This window comes from Podarcis vaucheri, assembly GCF_965113315.1.
Source record: "Podarcis vaucheri genome assembly, chromosome: 15".
Lineage (NCBI taxonomy): Eukaryota > Metazoa > Chordata > Lepidosauria > Squamata > Lacertidae > Podarcis > Podarcis vaucheri.
The window spans coordinates 11814960-11839562 of NC_138753.1; the positions used below are offsets into that span (position 1 = coordinate 11814960).

The 24603-nt window shown below is 43.5% G+C and overlaps 1 protein-coding gene and 1 long non-coding RNA gene across 11 annotated transcripts in view; one reads left to right on the forward strand and one right to left on the reverse strand.

Annotated features, from left to right (window-relative positions):
• Positions 1 to 6038: 6038 nt before the first annotated feature.
• Positions 6039 to 24603, reverse strand: part of GTF2I (general transcription factor IIi) — a 62773-nt gene continuing 44208 nt past the window's right edge. For 9 of the 10 annotated variants that reach the window (XM_082201201.1, XM_082201205.1, XM_082201204.1 and 6 more), the window contains 16 exons: positions 22802 to 22873; positions 22156 to 22339; positions 20287 to 20345; positions 19911 to 19997; positions 18930 to 19028; positions 18418 to 18483; positions 17139 to 17322; positions 14903 to 14961; positions 14100 to 14210; positions 12579 to 12659; positions 11098 to 11281; positions 8725 to 8753; positions 8294 to 8365; positions 7853 to 7897; positions 6932 to 7008; positions 6039 to 6588 (listed from right to left, as the gene is read on the reverse strand). In XM_082201201.1, the coding sequence (XP_082057327.1) occupies positions 6950 to 7008; positions 7853 to 7897; positions 8294 to 8365; positions 8725 to 8753; positions 11098 to 11281; positions 12579 to 12659; positions 14100 to 14210; positions 14903 to 14961; positions 17139 to 17322; positions 18418 to 18483; positions 18930 to 19028; positions 19911 to 19997; positions 20287 to 20345; positions 22156 to 22339; positions 22802 to 22873 (1391 nt within the window). In that variant the 3' untranslated portion in view covers positions 6039 to 6588; positions 6932 to 6949. Of the gene's footprint in view, positions 6589 to 6931; positions 7009 to 7852; positions 7898 to 8293; positions 8366 to 8724; positions 8754 to 9877; positions 10122 to 11097; positions 11282 to 12578; positions 12660 to 14099; positions 14211 to 14902; positions 14962 to 17138; positions 17323 to 18417; positions 18484 to 18929; positions 19029 to 19910; positions 19998 to 20286; positions 20346 to 22155; positions 22340 to 22801; positions 22874 to 24603 lie in introns of those variants that run through there. The other variant, XM_082201206.1, reaches the window with a different exon arrangement.
• Positions 11288 to 24603, forward strand: part of LOC309519999 — a 145277-nt gene continuing 131961 nt past the window's right edge. Inside the window, exon 1 of the long non-coding RNA XR_014214123.1 lies at positions 11288 to 12151. This is a non-coding gene — a long non-coding RNA (uncharacterized lncRNA). The remainder of the gene's footprint in view (positions 12152 to 24603) is intronic.

The following is a 24603-nucleotide window of genomic DNA, read 5'->3' on the forward strand; positions in this document are numbered from 1 at the left end:
GGGAGAGGTCAGTTATGGAGACAGGCAAATCTTGCAATATTCACCTACCTGGTGAATTTAAGTTTATGTATTTTGAATTGAAGACAGCAGTGCCTGGCGTGCTCTGGTCCATGGGGTCACAAAGGGTTGGACACGACTAAACGACTAAACAACAACATTTTGAATTGGCCCAGTTTATATTTTGCTTGTGACTAATAATACTTACCGGTGGAATTTGGCTTGATGCATATATTCAGAGCAAAAGCTGAAAGGAACAGATATCACATACATTTCTTACTGGGCTAATGGTTGTTGTTGTTTAGTCGTTTAGTCGTGTCCGACTCTTCGTGACCCCATGGACCAGAGCATGCCAGGCACTCCTGTCTTCCACTGCCTCCCGCAGTTTGGTCAAACTCATGCTGGTAGCTTCGAGAACACTGTCCAACCATCTCGTCCTCTGTCGTCCCCTTCTCCTTGTGTTCTCCTTCTTTCCTAACATCAGGGTCTTTTCCAGGGAGGCTTCTCTTCTCATGAGGTGGCCAAAGTATTGGATCCTCAGCTTCAGGATCTGTCCTTCCAGTGAGCACTCAGGGCTGATTTCCTTAAGAATGGATACGTTTGATCTTCTTGCAGTCCATGGGACTCTCAAGAGTCTCCTCCAGCACCATAATTCAAAAGCATCAATTCTTCGGCGATCAGCATTCTTTATGGTCCAGCTCTCACTTCCATACATCACTACTGGGAAAACCATGGCTTTAACTATACGGACCTTTGTTGGCAAGGTGATGTCTCTACTTTTTAAGATGCTGTCTAGGTTTGTCATCGCCTTTCTCCCAAGGAGCAGGCGTCTTTTAATTTCGTGACTGCTGTCACTCAGGGCTAATGGTACATATCTGTTATGTAGTCGAGTTTGTTAAGCAATCAGCTTTATTGCTAGTTTATCCAGGAATTAGATTTACGCACTGGATTTATTTTCCATTCGTATAGTCACAATGATACTTAGTTGTCTGGCATTTAAAGCATTAGTACTTCAAACTGATGGGAAATGATGTTTTCTCATTTTCATGGAAGTCATGCACAACAAGCACGCATCATCTCTTTTTCCTTTTCTTTTCAGTTCAGTTCCTTTTTCTTTCCTAGTGTTGCTTGTATGTGCACATTCCTGATGAAGCATTTAATCAATAAAAACAAATTTAAAAACAAATACAATGATTTTAAAAAAGCATTTTGTAGCTGTTCTCATTGTTCTTTTCAGGGCGTACTCAAGGGCACCTTTGTTGTTGTTAAAAAGTTACTGTAAACTTACTGTAAATTTACTGTAACAACTTCATGGTAATTGTACCGGTGTGGTAATAAAGAACTTCTAGGAAAAAAGCACTGGCCTCTCTAGCACTTCAGAACCTGTGGGGGATCAGTTGCCCCACCAAGATACAAGAGAGCCATTGCATCACAGAAGGGAAACCATGATTAATGAATCCTGTGGTCACTCTGGAACATGACCTGAAGCACGTAGACTCAAGATGAGTCCAGTTGAATATTGTGGAACTTACTTCCAAAGAAGCACACTCAGGACTGAGGTTTCTCTGAACATGCGTCACACAGGTTGATCTAAGGCAGTTGTGAACTTGGAAATAACTCTTCTTTGTAATCGTTTGGCCATCATACAGCAGCTTCTGAAGGAAAACATGCCAAGTGCAAAGGCATTGCATTAGCTGCAATCTTCCAACCCTACAGTTCTACGTTTGTTTGTTTGTTTGTTTGTTTGTTTGTTTGTTTGTTTGTTTGATTAACTAATATTGTTATCTGAACTTATTGGTCACCCTTTTTTACTATTAAATAAAATGTAACTTATAATACAAATGTAAAACCAATGCAAAGTTAAAACAAAGAGCTGAAAGCATTAAAGGGACCCCTGACCATTAGGTCCAGTTGTGACTGACTCTGGGGTTGCGGCGCTCATCTCGCTTTATTGGCGTACAGCTTCTGGGTCATGTGGCCAGCATGACTAAGCCACTTCTGGCGAACCAGAGCAGCACACAGAAACGCCGTTTACCTTCCCACCAGAGCGGTACCTATTTATCTACTTGCACTTTGATGTGCTTTTGAACTGCTACGTTGGCAGGAGCAGGGACCGAGCAACGGGAGCTCACCCCATCGTGGAGATTCAAACCGCCAACCTTCTGATCAGCAAATCCTAGGCTCTGTGGTTTAACCCACAGCGCCACCCACGTCCCTTCCAAGAGCTGAAAGCATTAACACATATAGAAAAAGCAGTGTAACACATGCCACCCACTAAAAGACACCACAATATTTTAAACTCTCCAAGTTAAGTCCCCCAAGCGTAGCTGAAAAGGGGCGTTTTCTGCCCAGCACCTAAAAGTAGCTAGTGATGGTACCAGGCATGCCTCCCTGGAGAGCATTCTGTAAGCGGGGAGCCAGCACAGAAAAGGTCCTGTCTGGTGTTGCCACCTTCTGGGTCGCCCTCAGAGCGGACAGAGAGGGGAGGACCTCAGATGATGAATGCAGGGTCTGGGTTGGCTCATGTGGCAATAGGGATAGTCCTTGAGGTATTAGGGTCCTGTGCAACATAAGGCTTTATAGATCAAAACCAGCACTGAATTAGAAGAAGAAGAAGAAGAGTTTGGATTTGATATCCCGCCTTTCACTCCCCTTCAGGAGTCTCAAAGCGGCTAACAATCTCCTTTCCCTTCCTCCCCCACAACAAACACTCTGTGAGGTTAGGCTCAGAAATTAACTGGTAACCAGTGCAGTTGGACCAGGATTGGTGTAAAATGCTCTCACACCAGTTGGCAATCTGTCTGATCATATGTCCAAATGAGCTGGTTTGAGAGAAAATGCATCTAACAGTCATATTACCCAAGGAACGACAGAATGGATGTGAGTTGTGTCTTCTTGGTAGTGGCGCCCGCCCTGTGGAACACCCTCCCATCAGATGTCAAGGAAATAAACAACTACCTGACTTTTAGAAGACATCTGAAGGCAGCCCTGTTCAGGGAAGTTTTTAATGTTTTATGCTTTATCGCTTTATTATTATTATTCTGTTGGGAGCTGCCTGGAGTGGCTTGGGAAAGCCAGCCAGATGGGCAGGGTATAAATAAATAATAATGATAATGATAATGATAATTATTACTAATGTCACATGTCCATGGCTTCAAACACCAGCAATGGAAGCACACTGGAGCGAGAGGAAATGGTAATCTGTACACAGGTTAAACCTCTCCACACCAGCTGCACTTAAAAACTGAGTGTAACCCAGCCTTGGAGAAGTAAAAGCTTCTCCACCCCACACAGAACTTTTCGGTTGAAAAACCCATCCAGGGATGTGTACCAAGCCTCGCCAAAGATTTGGCTTTGCTTGATGGGAAATCCAAAATATTTTTAGCACATCTCTTCTCTTTTCTTATTATTTCTCAGCCTCGGCATGAGAAATGAAAGCAGCTGGTTCTCGTTCAGGAAGCACACATTTGCCGGATATTCTGCAAGTGGAAACAATGCAAGCTTTTTGTGTTTTGAGAACACCTGCCGGGAACTTCCGAGTTTATCTAGACTGGGAAATCTGTAGATAGGGGAGCGAGAGAAAGCAGGTGTGGGGATGATTTAAGTTTCAGAGTGGGAAGACGGGAGGGGGAGAATTAAGTAGGCAGGAGCTGGAGAATGAGCCTCAGGAAGATTCGTGAAGCGGTTCTGCTCAGTTTCCCAAAGGAGAACAAAAGGCAAGCCTGCAGGATCAAGCCCGGGTCCCATCTAGTCCAACGTTCTGCTCTCATAGTGGTCCTTCGGATAGATGTCTCTGGGAAGCCTGCAACCAGGATCTGAGCATGACAGCCCTCACCCCTCTTGCAGTTTCCAGGAAGTGGCTTTCAGAGGCAAACTCCCTCAGACAATGGAGACTGAGCATAGCCACCAGGGTTATTAGCTACTGCTGCATTTATACCCTCCATGATTTGATCTCCTCCTCTTTTAAAGCCACCCAGGGGGGTGTCTCTGTCAGCCGCTTATGTGAGCTGCACAGGGCAGGTACTGAAAGGAGGCATGTAAAGATTGGAAAATCAAATAACTAGGATGGGTCCTGGGGATGGGGGAAGGAGAATCCAACCTCCTCCTCACCGCTGGGAATTTCTAAAACCTTCTCTCTTCCAAGTGCAAATGTCTATAGGTATTTTAGGGACTTTTGTCTTCGTCAGGAATGTGGACGTTGGGTAAAAATAGGTCTTTTTAGATTCAGAAGCTTTTGCGAAGGAACAGCTTCTGAAGGGGAAACAACTCTTTAATAGAGTTTTAAGCATAATCTTGAATATAAATGTTGTTTTCCAGTGAAGGAAATGTTGAGGTATCAAGAAATATCAGCTACTAATGATACAGCGTTTCTGATAAACTTGAGTGTGCTCAGACTGTTATTAGGTATCTCATTTTAAAAAATAGAAATATATAGCTTGGCATGAAGTCTATACTACCAGATAATCAAATAATTATATCTGAGTTACCAAATATTCCCAAGTAATAAGTATGAATCTATTAAGTCTTGTTTTGTGCTAAGGTAAAGGTAAAGGGACCCCTAACCATTAGGTCCAGTTGTGACCGACTCTGGGGTTGCAGTGCTCATCTTGCTTTATTGGCCGAGGGAGCCGGCGTACAGCTTCCAGGTCACGTGGCCAGCATGACTAAACCGCTTCTGGCAAAGCAGAGCAGCACACGGAAACACCGTTTACCTTCCCGCCGGAGCAGTACCTATTTATCTACTTGCACTTTGATGTGCTTTTGAACTGCTAGGTTGGCAGGAGCAGGGACAGAGCAACGGGAGCTCACCCCATCGCGGGAATTCGAACTGCCAACCTTCCAATCGGCAAGTCCTAGGCTCTGTGGTTTAACCCACTTAAAAACCTCCAATGAAGAGGAGTCCACCACCTTCCAAGGGAGTCTGTTCCACTCTAAAACAGATCTTACTGTCAGAAAGTTCAGGTGCCTGAGCAAACAAGAATGTTGTATAATTTTTCCAGAATGTTAACAATGAGAGGGGCACTCTACAAATGTTCTCCGAAGTCTCAGTCCTCTTAAATTCCATTTTCCTTTTCATCCTTCTTTGGTCCGTTTTCATTCACCATTGCATCCATCTCAGCACTAATCTCTTTCAATTGCTCATCCAATAATTGCTGTAAGATGTCAACAGTCAATGGAATGCCCAGCAATGTATGCCACACTGAATGTTCTTTGTCTTATTAACGGTTCAGTCTCCACCATAAGATCTTCACAGTCTCCACCTTAAGAACTTTAACCTCCCATCGTCACCTTAAGATCTTCACAGCATTCTTCCTTATCTAACCACTTTCATTTCCCATGGAAGGAAATGTGACATATAAATACTACTTTCAGTTTGAAGTCAACAATTCCGTGAAGAAAACAGAATGAATGAATGAATGATAAACTAACAATCAGCCTTGGTAGTTTAAAGCTTTCTTGGTTGCAACAATTAGAACATGTTTTCTGTTCTGCCTTCAGTCTTTTAATGATTGACTCTTTTTAAAGCCAGTTCATGTTGACAATACTGAGTAAGATGGGCCAATGGTCTGACTTGGTATAAAGTAGCTTCCTATGTCTTCTTGGGGACTGTGCCATTTTTGAACAGATTGCAGAAAGACAGAGGATTTAACTCGTGGCGTATCAGTAGTCTACAGCAGTTTAAGAAGCAGGAGCAGGCTGCATTAAGGTATAACTCCCCAGAGTCCAACAGTGGAGGTGTAACTAAGTGTTAAGCAATCAACAAGTGTGCACTTTTGCTTAAATGCCCCCCAAGTTTTGCCTAGCCAAGGATCCTTAGAAAGGAAACAGTTTGCCGCTGCTATGTGGTTAATTCAGTGGTCCACCCTGCTTTATTTTCCATCCATCCCTGCCTTAAGGCCTCAACAGCTTCACAGCTGAACCTTGGTATGCAGAAATAATCTAAACACAAGCACTTGTTGCTTCGAAATTAATGCTATCCTTCCCACTACCCTCTCTAAAGACTACAGACTACCAGGTTATGAAATAAATAACACTGCAGATGCCAGGAAAACCAGTTTTTTTTTATTTATTAAAAACATATGAGTTGAGAGATATATCATAGGAAAAAAATTATTTCAAATATACAGATACTATTATCCAATTAACCATTAAGGAGAAAGAGAAAGAAAAATTCAGCGGACAATTTCAACTCCCACACCCACCCACTCCCACTGGGAGAAAAAAATAAAACCTGAACTACGATAGGCATATTTCTTTCTTCTTCGATATCTAATGGACTGTCTTAATTGGAAAGGCAGATATTTTTTGAAAGTCCCTGTTGATATTAATGAAAAGCTAACAATCATTAAGCCATGTATCCAGCATTTCTTCCTCCAATTAATTCTTTTAAAATAAAATAAGCCATTGTGAATATTATTTCATTGCTTCATGTCAATTATCAGGACTTTTGAACAGAGTAGACATTTCTATCTAAAAATACAAAAAAAAGGAGGTTGGGGGAGGGTGGATAGAAGGTACTTCTCTTATACAGCTATATTACACAGCTCAGGGCCGTCCCAGCAAACTCTTCGCAATCCTGGAAGCTTCTGACTAAACAGTGAGGAGGGAATAAAAAAGGCAGGGATTGAAGTTAAATCAAGTGCAGCTAGAAGTCCAATGAAAATATTGACTACTCGACATGCTAAACTTGTTTCACTCATTTAGCTTGCTCTTTTAAAGGTTCAGCTGGGCTAAAATTAAATGAAGTGTGCCCAGGGACAAAATGAGCACAAATTGAAGATTGCAACAGGGTATTGCCGAGTTAAGCAATCTACAAAGGCCAATATGAACGCAACGTGGGTTGTAAATTGTACATTAAGAGTACAATCCACCTTCTATCTATAAAATCATCTGCATGCCACCCGCCGCTCCATTTTCTTCATGACTTTTTTACCCTAAATATTGGCGAGGTCTACCACGTTGGGTCTGGCTCTTGTTTTATTTGAGTGTCTTCTTCAGTCTGTGCCGAATCTGTGGAGAAAAAAAGGACAGTTAGATGCCTTTCAACAAGATCGCTGAAGAAAGAGGGAAGGGGATTTGAGAATGTAAATGAAAATTGCAATTTCCGGAAATGAGCAAGGGGGAACAAAGCTCTGGCATAAACTTAATTAAGAAGATTGTTCGTTTCCCAGGTGATAGTAATTTTGTCTCAGTGAACTATAGAGAGCAGCTGCTTGAAAGAGAGAAAAGCCACAGCTGGAAAATGACTCACTATTCAAACACAAACCACCAGTGAAAATCATACCACGTAATTTTAAGAGTGGGCCGCCAGAATCTTTAACCACAAACAAGAGTGGCGGAGCTACAAATATTGTTTCGCTGAAATTACTTCATGGCTATTTCAGCAGCCACTTTACAAGTAGCTTTTATGTTATGTTATGGTTTTATGTTTACTTTTAATTGTTCTTATACTCTCGTGTGGTTTGTGTTTGCCTTTTTTTAAAAAACATTTTATGTGCATCGCTTAGAAATTCTGAATATAAAACAGTATGGAAATACATGAAATAGAATTGTAGAATTGGAAGGGACCACGAGGGTCATCTAGTCCAACCCCCTGCAATGAAGGAATCTTTTGTGTCCAACGTGGGTCTTGAACCCATGTCCCTGAGATTAAGAATTTCATGCTGCTCTAGCAACTGAGCCATAGACAATAAAAATAAATAAAAAAATGAAAAGCTAGCAGGCAACTTTACAGGGCCAGAGGGAAGAGAGCAGTGTTGGGCTTCACCTTGCCCTTTTCCTTTTGGTTTTGTGGGCATCAAGATACATTTTCAAATAACTGTTGATTTCTACTCATCAGACAACCAACACTTACCGTCCTCCACAGATACTTGTACTATTTGGTCTGGTTCAACTGGATCTTAAAAAAAGGAAACTCATAAAATTAGTTGCATTATTTCATATAATGTAGTGTTAACTACAACAGCAAACATGATCGACTATGTAACCAGAGGCAGCAACATAATGTATATTCTCTGAAAAGCACCTGTAAGAATTAGCAAAACCCATTTTAGGTGTTTTTGGTTTTGTTTTTACAATCAAGTGGTCTATAAATTTTACGAAGTAAATCAAGAAAAATGAATCTCCATATTCTCACACAAACCAAATTAAGCTAGTGTATTAATTCCACCCTGGGATTATTGCACAGGTTTGGTCTTCACGCCCATCCGCACCCCTGTTCCACCTCGAAAAAGGGGCTTTATCACCAATCATGTTATCAACTTCTAAGGGAAGTCTATTAAAAGTTAACACCTACCTTGTTCCACTGGCTCGGGGACTGGCACAGCTGCTGGTGCTGGTGCTTCTGGTTCTGCTTTGTCAGCAATTTCTAGAAGTAGTAAGGTCAGCATTAAGTTATTACAAGGCTACATCCCTCCACTAGTAAATGTATTCATGTTAAAACCACAATGTCACTCCATGTCAGTATGCACCAAGCAAAACATTACCAATCCCTTGAAAGATGTGGTAGACAAATAATATTTCAAAGAGTTGTTTTTTCATTGTTGTTTTTTTTAAAATCTACTCCCTTGTAATCCTTACCCCTTTAGCATTTATACGCTGTCATTTTCTCTCTGGCCACAGGTATAAAATGCTAAGAAAGAGCTGGACTGTGTCATTGGCAGCATCATAATGACAACACAGTTATAGAAGGATGGACATATTAAGCACTGCTAATGAAATACTTACGGTTGTTCATTACAAGTCCAGGGAATGGTCTGTTGGAAAACACAGAATGCAACACTTCAATAAGGGATCGTTTACATATAATCCTAACGTTCTACAGATTTGACATAACAATCTGAGGTGCCAAACTGTATAACCACATATGCACTCTGATCTTCTCACTGTGTTTAATTTTCTTCCACTTTCATGTATGCATAAAGCTACAGATCTTGTACTGCAATTCTTAAGCCTCCCAGCAAGGTCCAAGAAAAATATACAGTGGTACCCCGCAAGACGAATGCCTCGCAAGACGGAAAACCCGCAAGACGAAAGGGTTTTCTGTTTTGGAGGCGCTTCGCAAGACGAATTTCCCTATGGGCTTGCTTCGCAAGACGAAAGCCCATAGGGAAATCTCCGGGGACCTCTTTTAAATGCTGGTGGTGGGGAGCAAAGCCTTTCCCCCCCTCCGGCCTTCAGAAGAGGTCCAGGAAGGCCGGCGGGGGCCGAAAGGCTTTGCTCCCCACCGCCAGCATTTTAAAAGCAGTCCGGGATAGCAGGGAAGAGTTTCCCGCTATCGCGGACGGCTTTTGAAGGCAGGCGGGGGGGGGGAGCAAAGACTTTCGCCCCCCGCCTGCCTTCAGAAGAGGTCCAGGACCTCTTCTGAAGGCGGGCGGGGGGCGAAAGTCTTTGCTCTCCCCTGCCTGCCTTCTCGGGAGAGCGGAGAAAGGCAGCGCCTTTCTCCGCTGTCCCAGACGGCTTTTGAAGGCAGGCGGGGGGGGGGGGGGGCAAAAGTCTTTGGCCCCCCTGCCTGCCTTCCCAGGGGCTTTTACATCGCCCCGGACAGCGGAGAAGTCCTCCGCTGTCCCGGGCGATTTTAAAATGCCGCCCGCCAGCATTTTAAGATCGCCCCGGACAGTGGAGAAGTCCTCCACTGTCCCGGGGTTTTTAAAAATGCTGGGGGTGGGAAGAAAAGCCCTTGTCCCCCCCCCCAGCCTTCAGAAGAGGTCGGGGGACAGACTGTCCCCGGACCTGGTCTGAAGGCGGTTTCCCTAGGAACGCATTAATTGATTTTCAATGCATTCCTATGGGAAACCGTGCATCGCAAGACGAAAAATTCGCAAGAAGAAAAAACTTGCGGAACGAATTAATTTCGTCTTGCGAGGCACCACTGTATATATATATTCAACATGAGTAAGTTACTTATGTGACCCTGAGCTTTGCATTTATATACTAAGTTGAAAAATTTCAACTGACTCCATTTTTATTACTTACTCTCCAGTTGTCTTTGTATACTTTCCAGTTTCCATTTTTATTATATTTTCTCTACCCTCATATCTTTGCTAGGTCAGTGGTGGACTCTCTTCAAAATTCTGTTCCTAGCGCTGTATCTAGTAAATACAGGTCTACTTTCAGGAGACCCACTGAAAATAATGGAACTTTGTTAAACATTCTATTCATTTCAATAGGCCCACTTCATCTATGGCTAAAGTCCTTAGTAGCAACCAGTAGGTTTCCAATAAACTCTTGTTGCCTGCTCCTAAGACAACTGCTGGTGAAACTTTTAAGAAAATATCCGCTCATCCTTGCTGCTTTAGTAACAGCGCTCCAAATCTGTTTCACCTCCTGCAAGGGAGAGGCAGGACATTTTGGCCACAGGAGCCCTTACAGATGTGAACAAATCTTGAAGGCATCATACCGTAAATCAGCTGCTTTTCCAAATTTGTACTGCTTAAAGTGGCTCGAAAACAAAGAGCCTCAGAATTTGAACATCCAAGGGAAGGATGTTCCATGGTCGTGAGGCAGCAACAGAGAATGCCTCTCTCCATATCCTCCTACAAGCCTGGCTTGTATGATGGCATCATTCAAGAGCACATTCTCGGCTGATCTTTCAACACTGCAGTGGGGCACAGGGAAGAAGGCACACTCTCTTAGGTATGCTGGCCCCAGGCCATGAGGAACTGGCCCCAATGGAAGCTGGCCTGGACTTTAAAACATTCCATGCTTCTGAATACCCTTCTCCATTGGGAGGCAGGGAGCACAGCAGCTCAGATGCTTCTGGGATGATCCTAAGCAGCAGTCCCCTCTTTCCCCACAAGACCTCATAAGGAGAAGCATGCTGCCTATGGAGCTTCAGTTTGGTGGCTTGTTTGAGCCTCGCAAACACAGGGCATTGTCAAAAGGGTCGTAGAGATCACAAGAGGATCTCTTGGTCCTGTGCACTGGCCCTAGCTTGGTTGCAATGGAAAACAGTGGCGGCTTCTCCCATTATCTTTACCGCGTGTCTAATCCATCAACCAGGACCAGAATAAGCAGGCCCCAGCTTACATCTTCTCCAACAAAAAAAGAAAAAAGAAAAGAAAATCAGTATTATAGAGAATGCAGTTGAAAGCCACATACCTGATGACAGTAAATTTAATAAACTCTGCTGAATCCAGTATCTTCCTCATGGAACTGATTTCAAGATAGCTGGGAGCTTTGAAAGACACTCCAGGAGGCATCCCGTCCACCACCACGCAGCCAGGGTTGACTGTGATTTTTCGATAGGGGACTTTCACAGGGTACCCCAGGCCAATAGCTTCCCCTGATGAGAGAGAGAGGTTGTGAGAGTTATGTTGTACTGTCCTCCCGTTAGGCCACAAGGAAGGCAGAGTTTACTTGAAAATACTACACAGTAGCAAAGGCAGGATCATTATAAAATCAGAATCAACTTCAACGGAGATGTGCTTTTGCTGACCTTCTGGGACTGAACCCTTCCACTTATCTTCATTTAAGCTTTTGGAAGTGCTGTTTTTAAAAATACTGATTAAAACATTACTCAAGGGTAAGCAGCAACAGCACCTCTTTCTTTCGTTGTTAAAAAGTGTGGCACTTAGTGTAACAACTTTATGGCGAGTACTGGCACCTATATAAGAAGTGTCCAGCTGGATCAGAGTAAAAAAGAAGGTCCATCCCATTTCCTACGGTAATTAACAAGATGCCTGTAGGAAGCATAAATGGAGGGAATGACGGCAACAGCCCTTCCCCATCATTTGCCTCCCAACAAATGGTATCCACTGTCTCACACCGCTTTGGAATCAGGAGGATTCCATTTTGTTCCCATGCCTAATAGCCTCCAGTAGATCTATCCTCTCTATGCATCTTTTAAAGCCATCTACTCCCATGGCCGTTATTCCGTGTTGTTTTCAAGAAGTTAATCAAGCACTGTGTAAAGAAATACTCCCTTTTGGTTGCCATCACTAATCAGATGTATGAAATCCACCAGACACCAGCTGGCAGTTTTTATTCAAAGGCAGTCTTTCGATGACCACTGGTATTAAGTTGCATCTAACTAATTACCCCACTGTTTTTAAAATCACAGGTGTCAGTCGTTCCCATTGCATCATCCAAGGCTGCATGGAGACTGCAACATGAGCTACCTAACACAAACATGATAATTTGCACTTAAACCAAAGTGTATTTTTATATATGATCCTATATAACTATAATAAAGCAACCTATTGAACTCAAGAAGCATCAAATGACAGCTATTTTCTAACGACTGAATACATGCTTTTCAGTGAAGTGGAATTGCATATCGAACTCGGGAAAGAGGGAACAGAAATGTTTCCTTCAATTATGAAGTATGAAAGGATGAGTTTATTTACTATATTTATAGGCCACCTGTCAACCAGAGCACCTGCCAACCACCAACAGAAAACAGGGGCTAGCCAGGTGTGCAAGGACACGTGCACTCAACGCCCAACTTCTGACTTTCCGAAGCATAAACGGCTCTTTTGCAGCTTCAGACTTTTACAGCTCAGTCCTCTTTCAATACAGGTCTCAAAGGTAGGCCTACTGCACCTTGGATTAGAGAGTCTACATTGCAAAATTAAAATTACCAAACTTCCGACTGAACAGGTCATTCACTTGTTCTCTCAGCTGTCGGGCCTTCTCTACTTTGGATGTTCTCTCATCATCGTCTGTAAAATTTGAAGAAACAAGAATTAAATCATATTTTGTGATTGACTTGAACCTTTTTTTAAAAAAAATAGATCTTGCTTACTAGACTCTATAAGTCTAGTTACTCTAGAAGACTCACTTTTTCCCTCCTAAAAAGTAAGGGGAAATGTGTGTGTGTCTTATGGAGCGAATGCAGTCTGCGCAGCTATCACAGAAGCCAGAACAGCAAGAGGGATCGCTGCTTTCGCTGCGCAGCAATCCCTCTTGCTGTTCTGGCTTCTGAGATTCAGAATATTTTTTTCTTGTTTTCCTCTTCCAAAAACTAGGTGCATCTTGTGGTCTGGTGCGTCTTATAGAGCAAAAAATACGGTATTTAAAGAGCCCTGTTCTACTCATCTAGTGTTCCTGCTGTCCTATCACCAACTCCTTCTCAACCTTAAGACTGTTAGTTCTTTGTGGTTTAAAGGAGTGGCAGGAGAGAGCCTGAGCCAAGTGTGTGCCCACTTTCTTAAGTGCCCTATAGGGCATGTCTCTACCAGGTGTACCTGCTGCTAAAGTCCTCTCTTTCTTTTCGCTTAAGTCACTAGATTTTAAAGCAGGGCAGGGAAATCTGCACACTACATCTTCTGGCTGCACACTACATCTTCTAGCTGCATGGTTAATGGTCAATGATGATGGAGATGTTAACCAATAACATTTGGAGGCCATACATGTCCCACCCTTGCCTGAAAGATTAAAGGAAAGAGCACATAGCAGATATGCAGGTGCCCCTTGGTGTTTTTACAGAGCAACTGAAAAAAGTGAACTAATGCAGAAAATAACAAACTGACAAGCTCTTCCTCCAAGCTAGGAACCTCATGGAAGCATGGAGAAAGGGAGGCAGCTGGTTAGCAACCTGGCAGCCACCAGCACTCTCCCCTAGTTGAATCTTTGGGGAAGGTCAGTCAGGTCATTGCTTTGCCGCCCACATTCTCCAATAGAAAATATAGCAAGGAAGTTCTCTAAACCCTCGTGCAAGTTCTAAGGACAGTCTGCGGTTGGCAGGTGGGAAGCCAGCATGTTCCTGTAAGCAGAGCAATCCAACTCAGGAAGGCTGCTTTCAGTTCCTGTAAATCATCAATAAGATAGCCTTTGTCTTTGCAGCACTGCTTCTTCTGGGAAATGAAAGTAAGGAACATGGGGCTTCTATGTCACGTTTAATTTGCAAAGTGAGAACTATTAGCAATAGTTAAGAATGTCTGCTTCTTCTCTTTCAAGCCCTTGGGAGCTTAGCTTCAAAATACTTTTGCAAGTAACACAGAAGAATACGGTTTGTTATGACTAGTATCTTATGTGGTGTCTGCTGGCACATGAACTAGAATTAGAAGTAGGACAGAAACAAAAATATTGAACTGGAAAAAGACACTGTCTTTAAAACGGCTTTTGAAAATGCAAGGTAGGGAGGGAAATGGGCAGAATACCTGGTATAGTCACTTGGATGATGTTAAGATCTTCCACTCCAGCAGCTGTGTTCACCACCGGATCAGGCACACTTACAGTGTTTATCACGGTGTTTGATAAACTTGTTCTTCCTTACAAAACACATGGTTTCAAAGCATTAACACCAAAAGGACTCGAATCTCATTTCGTATTATGAGTACTGCCCAGTAAAAAAGTATCAAGAACAAATAAGACTGAACTCAAAAGAGTGGTCAACATACAAGGCAGATCTAAGTTCCAATTGGAGGACAGCTGTTGGCCCCCACCCAACCATATCCAGTGCCAAATCTGTTCACGTTCTAACAGGAGTGCTGCTTTACTCCTTGCAGAGGATGGCAGTGTCTCTGCACTCCAAAAGGATAAGGAACTCTCCCAAGATAGACATCATCATACGCACTATGCCCTATTTGAATTTCAGAACACATCTGATGTCATAGCACTCCAGGGAGGCAGCGGAAGGGGAGGAAACTGCACACGTAGACTGGCAGCTAGCTAGAGAGATTTGGAATGAGAGCTGAGATGTTGAGAGCAGAAGACAGTAACTTGGTCTCTGCAGCTCTTGTCACTTCTTTGATATAGTAACCTAATAGCACTTTCAAGACACAAGACTCTTTCTTATTCTGAGGTGCAAGGCCCAAAAGCAATGACTTGATTTATGCTATCACAGAACCCTTGGAGTACTTTAATTCGCTCCCCTGAATTGTTCCCTACTGATCAGTGTCGCCATCTTATGAACACAACAAAGTCGGTGCCATTGAGGGCTTAACTCTGAGACAAAACTCACTCTGAGGACTTGGAACAGCAGCAGCGCTTTCTTTAATTGCCGCCTCGAACATCTCAGGCCTGCAAAGAAACATGGTGGAAGTTTTGGCATAAGAATATAAAGAAGTGCGACCAATAAGTAAACACAACTGCAGCTTCATTTCCCTCTGAGGCGAAGCTGTTCATTCTAAAATGCCATAGCATGGCTGGTCAAGTGGATGGAGGAGAAAGCACAATGACCATTCCTCCCCAAAACACGCAGTCTTGCTCCCCGTAAATTCCACTTGTCTTGGATATCCCTCCCTGAAGCTTCCCTCTCTCTCATCTCAGGGAAGCTCAGAACCCTTCAGCCAAACATTAAAGCAAAAGCAAAGTGAACCTATTATGTTATCCATGTGCATCCTGAACCAAGAAGTTTAAACATGTTGGCTGCATTCAGACATCACACTAAACCAGTGTGATGTGATGTGAATGAGCCAGGACAAGCTGGCGAGCCTCAGGCCTGCAGCAGATTTCCTCCTCCTGTGGAAAGGCTGCAAGAGTTGGGAAGTTTTCTAACTGTGATTAATGTTAATGTGGTTAATGGAACCGTGGTCCAAGCCTGTTCATCCATGACCAGTCAGGTCCACCTGGGCAGCACAAAAGCGAAATCCTCTTGTGCATCTGGTACCCAGTGGTACACTGCCTCTGATCCTGTAAGCTGGGTTCCATTTGGCTATCCTCCACCAATTTGTTCTTTTACGGCATATTGTCCCCTAGCATGAGACACATCTCCACAAATGGAGTTACCTGTTTTGTACCCCTGAGTTATAAAAGGCTCAAACTCTTCCTGAGATGACGCAATTATCAACTGAAACACTGCATGGACTTTTGTGTCCAACTCATTTTATTGTTTTTTAATGTTGCAGTGTGATGGGCCAACCCCTTATTTTGACCTCAGGCTCAGCTCATATGGTTACAAACCCTCTTTTCTAAATTTCACTTTTGTGCTCTTCATTCAGTGCTACACCCTCCCTCACCCCGGGACAAATACGAGTGCTACCAGCTCAGTGCCTGCCTTTGTTTTATCTTCATTATTCTTCCGGGAAATAACAGGCGGTACTGAATAAGTCTTATATGGAAGAAAGTAAACAAGGTTTTAATTCCAGATGGACTCAGAAATGCAATGCGTTCATGTTAGCTTATGGCCAGAATGCCAATGCACTAAAAGCTGTCCCAGTAGATTTAGTGAAGACAAAAGAAAACAAGACTCAACAGACAAAAGGCAGGCACTAGCAACTGCATAATTATTTCATGTATTATACAAGGCAACAAGGTGTTTTACTTTAAGCTATACTTGCCCAATTTGCCTTTTGGATTTGCAAAATGCCTTTATCACTATTCACTTTCAGACAACACAAGAGGTATATTTGGATATGACAAGATCCTTCTTAAGAAGTAGCCTTCAACCAGCTGAAAACATTATCAATTATACAATAGAGTCATACCTTGGTTTTCGAACAGCTTAGTTCCCTAACGTCGGAAAACCGGAAGTGACTTTTCCAGCTTGCGAACTATTTTTGGAAGCCAAAATTCCGATGGGGCTTCCGCAGCTTCTGATTGGTTGCAGGAGCTTCCTGTAGCCAATCAGAAGCCACAATTTGGTTTTCAAACGTTTTGGAAGTCAAACGGACTTCCGGAACAGATTCCGTTTGACTTCAAAGGTACGACTGTATACAGTACTCACTCTATTCAACACTCCGTAACCAAGTGCTTCCTGTCATCCTAATTGGGCATTTCAATCTTACTTTGATTAAGTTCTGCTTTCACTTATCAAGTAAACCAAAAACCCACAGGGCCACTTTGTTTCTATCTCTGACTGAGAAATTTATTCTGAAGTCGGCACAGCAATATTTGGAGCCATGCTCTTGAGGTCATCTGGATTTAAAACATTTGATTTGCTGATTTGGGTCTCAAATATGGAGTTTGCAAGTGATCCCTTACCAACTGATTTTAAAATGCTGCTTGTTCAGCTAGAAACCTTAATTTGTGAGGAGTCTTATGACTATGAAGAAATGAAATATTTGCATTTATTAGTTATTATTCCAAAAGTTTGAAACAAGGTTGCCCAAGTCTTAGAGAAGCCTACCATGAGTATTGCTAGTCTAAAATACAGCCTCGTTTCTCTGATGGAAGAATCCAGCATCTGTCTAGGCTGAACTCTGCATTTAAGTTGTTCAGAGAGGCCAGTCATGTGGTACGCATTGCATTTGGCTTACTTTTTAATGATAAATTTTATCTTAGCTTTGTTTCGGAGGATCTTTTCCAATCTTGGAATGCCAAACGTGGAAGGGCGACGGAATGGCACTCCCTCGGGAAGGCCTTCAACATAGAAATCTTCAGGGTAAGACTCAAAGAGCGCAAAAGGGACTTTCACAGGCTCCGTCAGTCCAAGAGCTTCCCCTAAAACAAAATGTATTTCACAATATTTGAGGGGGTGGGGCTGGACCTTTGATGAATTTCTCTCTCACACTTATGTCCTAGTGGTTACTAGAGCTAAGCCAAAACACGAAGGGACAAAGCTTTTCTTGAGAGTCGACCCTCCACAAAAAGTCCCCAATTCCAGTTATATTTGATATAGGGATTAGAACAGGTGGCAAAATAATCACTTTGTAGTGCAGTCGCCCCTTTAGCAGGAGACAATTCGTAATACATTCTGCACATTCTTTCTCCCTTCAGAGCATGATTTTATAGTGAAAGGTGATTATGGAACACTGCTCTTTTGGAGAACGCAAAAGTACTTTTTGCTTTGTAAAAAGAAACATCACACAAATTTCACTCAGCCCTAATGCACATTTAGTAGGCTTTCAACCAATATTGAAAATCAGCACGAAAATCCAAAATCTGCAGGTGCTTTTTGCCAAATAATATTTATTAGTTTTCCAAATTTTTAACAAATCAATGCAATGCCAAATTACATCTAATTTAATACAAATTTTCCAAAAAGTTGACTTCCTGCTCTTCATCCTAGACATGTCTCTACGTTCCCCCACTGCTGCTTGATATTACATATTTCTAATTCACATTTCATTCCATATATTCCATTTACAATTATTTATTTTTTAGTTTTTTCCTTTCCCATTATCCAGCAGTTGTTGACTTATCAATTCCTACTTGTATATTTACATAACAGTAACATAGTCCCTTAAAGAACAAAAGAGGCTATACATCCAGAATCTAGAGGTATTATCCATATGCCGATGTACCAAATTAAGGAAACAGGTTACTGCAGAAGCTTAACCTCTTTCCTTTCACGCAAGAGAATCAGTTTGTTGCTGCAAAAAAACAGGATAGAAAGCCAAATCACAATAATCACATTCTTTTACATTTATTATCTGTGAGTTCTCAACTGCAGTTTAAAGTGGTACAGTCAAGACTTCGATTTACCAACTTAATAATAAGAACTAGGCTGTAATTTATGGATGTATCAAATATTTTGCTGATAAAGTTCCCCTCAGATGTGCTAAGATAATGTTATAAAAGGCTCAGTATGCTTACCACATTTCTCATTGAAAAGGTTTTCAACTTTTTGCTTCAGGTCAGTAATCTTGGCATTCCAGGCCTCTGTTAAAACATCAAAAGAGTAAGTCAATTATCTGCACCCTGATCCACTACTTCTTTGCTTCTATGGAAATACCAAGTGATATTATCTGGATGCCTCTGTACAACGAGCAAGAAAAAACTAGTAGCAAGTTCCACATATAAAGGAGGAAATGGGTTTGTCCTAGGTGCAACTTACGTAACTTTTCTCTTTTTAGGTACTAGACGTAAGGCAAGCAGCCCCTAAGTAATTAAATTCCTAACAGAGTTACCAACAAAAAATGAGGATTTCTATTGCTTTGTTTACATTTATACACTGCACTTTAATTCCCAAACTGGGAAGAGTGTAAATATATTATCTAGTTAGTGAATCAGACTGAATTCAAGTAGGCAACTGTCAGAAATAAAGAACAGGAATAAGTGGCTAGTGGCATGCAGTTTGGAAGGAGACAGTTTTCCCCAGAACTTACCAAAAGAGAACTCTCTTCCTCTTGGTTTAAAGCCTACATTGGATCCATTGGTTTGAGGATTAGTTTTAACTTCTGGGGTTTGTGTCTTGTTAGCAAGACCTGTGTTAACACACACACACAATACATCCCATGTAAATTAATGACTTTCTAGGGTACAACAAGAACGTGCAAGACTAGAATTTACAATACTACTCTAAAATTTCAAATCTGCTGAGATCTTAGTGGACATGGCACAAGTGTTCAGTTACCCTTGAAAATAATATTAACAAGCAGCTACCCCATTTTTCAAGGAAGTGTGCTTTTAAAGTTATCAATCTTGCTGTTAAGCTACTTTATTTGGATTCAACTAATTTATCATCTAAAACGCATAGGTAAACTGTTGAAATCAGCCCTTTTCATCGCCACACACACACACACACACACACACACCCCAAACACACATGGTCCCAACTCATGTGAGTGGATTTTCCCTGTTCTATTCCCAGAAAAGCCAGAAATCCACATTTTAGAGGATGTTGTTTTATTCACTTCAACACTCACAACCCACACAACTGGAAAGGTAACACAGACATCTCTCTATACAATGATGGGAAAATGAGGAGTGGGTGGGGAATTAGGGACTTTTAGCCCAATGAAGGTATACACAGAATCTGTGCTGGGAATAGCATGCCAAAGGTGGCATAATGGGTCCGTGTGTCTGGCTGCTAACCGGAAGGTTGGTGGATCAAGCCCACTAGATGGCTGTGGGCAGGATTCCTGCAATGTGAGGGGCTTTGACTATGTGACCCTCAGGATTCCTGCCAACTCTACAATTCTATGATTAAGAATGAGAAGATTTTCTGATGGCTCTTCTTCCCCTCCCCCACAACAGACTAAGCTTCTAGAGAAGCTCTGTTCTGCAGACAGAAGAAACCCTCCTTCAGTAACCGGTACAAGCCAAGCTACTTATTCTCAAGCAAACATATTTAGTCAAGTCCATACCTTCGTCTACAGTAACTTCAATCTCTGGAATCTTGGAGTTGCTTACAGGACTTTGTGCAGAGTTTGAGCTGTTCGGACTTTGGGGTTCTAAAAAGAAAGGCAGTTTGTTTATTGTTTATAAAGCTCTATGTAGATATGCTTGTTTCAGACAATGTCCCCTGCCACAATTAACTAGCATGCCTAAATCGGCATGGGGCAGAGAGACTTCTTGAAATGCTTATGCTGGTTTCCAAACTATTTACTCCATCTGTTTTGTGTAAAGGAAGCATGTGAGGACACCTGCTGGATTTCAGGTCTCTTGCTTTGAAAACTCAAACACCGTGCGGTGTGTGAAGATGACATCGCTTTCCTTTGTAACTGGTGGTTAGTCACTTACCCGAAGTATTCACTTTACTAGCCAATCCAGGAGGCAAATAAGAGGTGACAAGTTCTGGCCTATAAATCAGAAAATGCATTTTTAATAGGATGCTCTCATAACAATGCAAGTATCTTACATACAATATTTGTACTCGTCCATCTTCATGCTGGCAAGCAAACACACAACTACAGCCAAGTTTAAACAGGGTGATGGAAGCCTGAGAAGCCTCAAGTGAGTGGGCGGTGCAAGCAACTGTTGCTGCTGGCACTGCCTGGGAACAGGGGGAAGAATGAAGGGGAGAAATCTCCAAGCGGGATGGCAGAGTGAAGCAAGTGAGAGGCCCAGGCAGCCGTCACCAGGGTGGGGTTGGCGAGCAATACGAGCAGGGGCAGAACCCCTTGTAAAAACCATATGGATCCTGTAACAGCTACATGGGGTGGGAGTGGGGAGGAAGATCTCCAGTAAGAGATGTGTTTTAATTCTAATTAAGGAGGGAGGAGGCAACTGTAGATGTGACCGGTGTAACTTTCCAATTTGTACATACCCAAATATTAATATCTGTTTCAACATCGCTTTAACAACAGCTATTTTCCAGAGATAATATGAAATTTCTAAGTTGCCCAAATGTGCACAATGCAACAGCAGCTCAAAATTATGTGTGTCTACCTGACACGTTCTAATGATCCCGTTAAGACGGCCCAAGGCTACAGTTCTAAAAGTGGAACCTGGCAACTAATAACCACCTGCCCAACCCTTCAAGTTAAATGCTGCCGTCATATTCACACATTTGAAATCAGTGATTTCGAGACACATAAACTGTACATTGCATCCCCTGCGAAGGTGGCTGATGTCTTAAGAATGAATACTTGAATGTCTGTTTCATCCATCCTGCATGTAAGCTTGCTTCACATTTCCATGATACCCCACAGAGAAGTATGGCTGAGTTGGTAGAGCATGAGTCTCTTAATCTCAATGTTGTGGGTTCAAGCCCCATGTTGGGCAAGATTCCTGCATTGCAGGAATGGACCCGGATCTGGATGGATCAGATGACCCTCGTGATCCCTTCCAACTCCACAATTCTATGGTTCCATGATTCTAATAGCACTAACCATTAGTGTGGCACACCCTATGGGGGGGATGCCCTTGAGTCTGGTCTGGAAGCTTCAGCCAGTGTAGAATGCTGTGGCCAGACTGGTGCTGGAAGCAGGCTACTGCCAACACACGACACTGTTGCTAAAAGACTTGCTCTGGCTTCCCATCTGCAACCAGGCCAGGTTCAAGGTTCTTCTGCTAGTGTGCAAAGCCCTGAATAACTGAAGCCCAGAATGCTTTAAGTACTGCCTTTCCCTGTATATGCCAAATTGATCACTGAGATCATCTGATGGAGCTTGGTGGTCCTCCATGGACCAGAAGTGCAACTCATACAAACGAGGTTATGACTTCAGTGTTGTGGGCCTAACTCTGGAACTCCCACCAGAACTCAAGACAGGGAGCGTCCCTGCTGCGTTTCAGATGACTGGTTAAAATTACTTTATTTCAGGAAGCCTTTACATCAGGAATGCTTCTCCAATGTTGTTAAATTTTCTGGTGTTCTTGGTTTAAATTTCTGGGGTTTAATTTCTTCTAAATTGTGTATATTTTTATCGTTGCAAGCTGCTTTGAGACCTAGATGCTGAAAAGCAGGATATAAATATTAACAGCAACAGCAACATCACTTTAGACCTAGGTATTAAAGATCCCTGTTGGGGTAATAAGTCAAGACTGAGGCTGCATCTGCAGATAGCATTTTGGGATTTTCCAGAACAAGCATTTTTTGCTTTAAAAAACAACAGTAAAGCAATAAAATTGTAAATTTAAAAATAGTAAAGAGATTAACCAGCAGCTTACTTTTTCACAATGAATTTGATTTTTCCACTCCCTCGGACAATCCTTTCCAGGCGTGGGATTCCAAACCATGTTGGACTTCGAAAGGGGATGCCTTCAGGTAAACCTTCTACATACAAATGCTCAGGGTTTGACTCAAACACAGGATAAGGAACTTTCACTGCTTCACTCAGACCCAGAGCTTGTCCTAGAAAGAAGGTCACAAGTTGGCAGGGATTCAATAGACCATTAGGCATCAAAGTTCTGCTTTCAAAGGCAGGCTACCCCCTCCTTTTTAATTATTTATTCTATTTAAAATATTTAAAATATTTATATTCCATTTATAAATCTCAAAGAAATTCACACAATGTACATGAAAATCATTAAAATTTCCAAGTAGTCATAACACGTAATTTAATTTTTCCTGCTTGGCAGGGGGTTGGACTCGATGGCCCTTGTGGTCTCTTTCAACTCTATGATTCTATGATTCTAAGATCCAGATCTAGCATCCTTGACTTTCACAGCTTTACACACATAGCCTTTCCCAAAATATATATAAAGGCAATTGATCAAAATGCTACAACAATGTAGAAAAAACTGTGTTTTTTACTTCTACAGTATTTTCATCTAGTAATGGTACTACAAGGTGAATATCCAACAGTTAACTTACCAAATTTTAGATTAAATATCTCTTCTACTTGCTTCCTCAGTTTTGTGATTCTGACATTCCAATCTTCTTTGACTGGGAATTAAAAATAAATACACATTGTCAGAGCTGCTACCAGGTCCCAGCTCACATAGGACCACGCCACACAGCGTCCACTTTAAAAGAGTCTTTATTGAGTTACAGGTTTCATTTCCGAACTGCAGCGTGCAGCTCTACACCTTCTGCTCTAGGTCGGCGAAGACCCGTCTGAGTCCCCGCCTCTTGCACACCAGCTTAATACCCTAGCCTTGCTCCACCTCCTTCGCCTCTCCCTACGTCTCTGGGTCCTTCTGCCCCCCTGGGCCTCCTCCCTTCTACTCTCCTCTGACGCTGACCCCCCTGATCCTTCTGCCTCCTTGCGGCGGGCTTTAGGACCTGGCTCACTCTCCGGGCTGCTTACTGCTCCAGCTTCCGCTGCATTTGAACTTGGCGCGCGCGCCCAACTCTCTACTTTCCTCTTAACCGTTGCCTCGCTCTCTGAGGAGGGCGTGACCACCCCTGACTCGTGCCCTCCCTCCTGCTGACAGCCTCCGGAACCCGATGCCTGGCTACCTTCCTCCCTGCTGCTCTCAGTCTTGAGCGTGGGTCCCGACTTCCAGCTGCTGCCGCCCTCAGTTATGAGCGTGGGTCCCGACTTCCAGCTGCTGCTCTCTGAATCTCCTCTGTTCCCTTCCTCCTGGGGTGTCCCCCCGGATCCCCCCCTTGCTCTGCTCACTGGGGCTCCCTTTTGGGAGTCCTCTGACTCACTGCTTAGGCTTGGAGATCTCGGGTCGTCATCATCACTCATTCTCCCTTCGGCTTCCTCCCCCTCGCTCTCTGTTTCCACCCTTCTCTGCGTCTCTGCTTCTGAACCCCTGACATCCATCCCCCCCTCGAAGCCCCCCCTTCCCCCCTCCCCGCTGTCAGGTGTGGGTGCTGGGCGCTCCATCATCATGGGAGGGAATGCTGGATACAGGTCGCTCCCCGTGGGTGGCCGCCAACTGAAGACCTCCGAGTCTTCCCCCTCGCGGTCGTCGACGTTGACTTGTTGCTCTTCCATCTCTGTACCGCCGTGCTCGAACCCGAGGTCCTCCCCGAACACATCCATGTCAGTCTCTGCGTCGGTCGCTCGACCTGGCATCTCCAGCCACTTCCTGCGCCATCGCTCCTCTGGTCGATCGTCCCACCAATACGAGTTGCCTGATGCCGAACCTGCCGGTGAACCTTCTGGGGAACGGGTGCTCCGTGCGGGTTCCCCTTCTGAGTCGAATCCATGGAACGTGCTGGAAGAAAGTGTGGGTGTGAACAACCAGTCGTCGAAGAAGCTCGCTGGCATGGGTTTGTGTGGGAAGAGGGCATGAAACTCGTCCTTGAGCAGGGGTTCCTCCAAAGCGTAGTCTGGTACCCAGCTATTGGCGCTGGCCCGGGTGCCCTCTCTGGCTAAGAGGTATTCGACTCCCTCTTCCCCCCATCTGGAGTCCAAAATCTCCGTGACCTCGTTGATGTGGTCCTGGTGCTTCACCTCCCGCGTCTCCGTCCGTTCCCGGAGCGGACTTGGCGCCGTCCCTGGCTCCTGGAACCTGTGAGGTGCCTTGTAGGGAGTGAGCACCGACCTGTGGAACACCGGATGCATTCTGGAACCCTCCGGCAGCGCCAGTCGGAAGGCTACCGGGTTGATCTGCGCTTCGACTTGGTACGGACCGATCTGCTTGTGCCCCAACTTCTTCTTGGCAAGCGACCTGGTCGGCACTGCGTGGGCTGCCAACCAGACCCAGTCTCCCACTTGG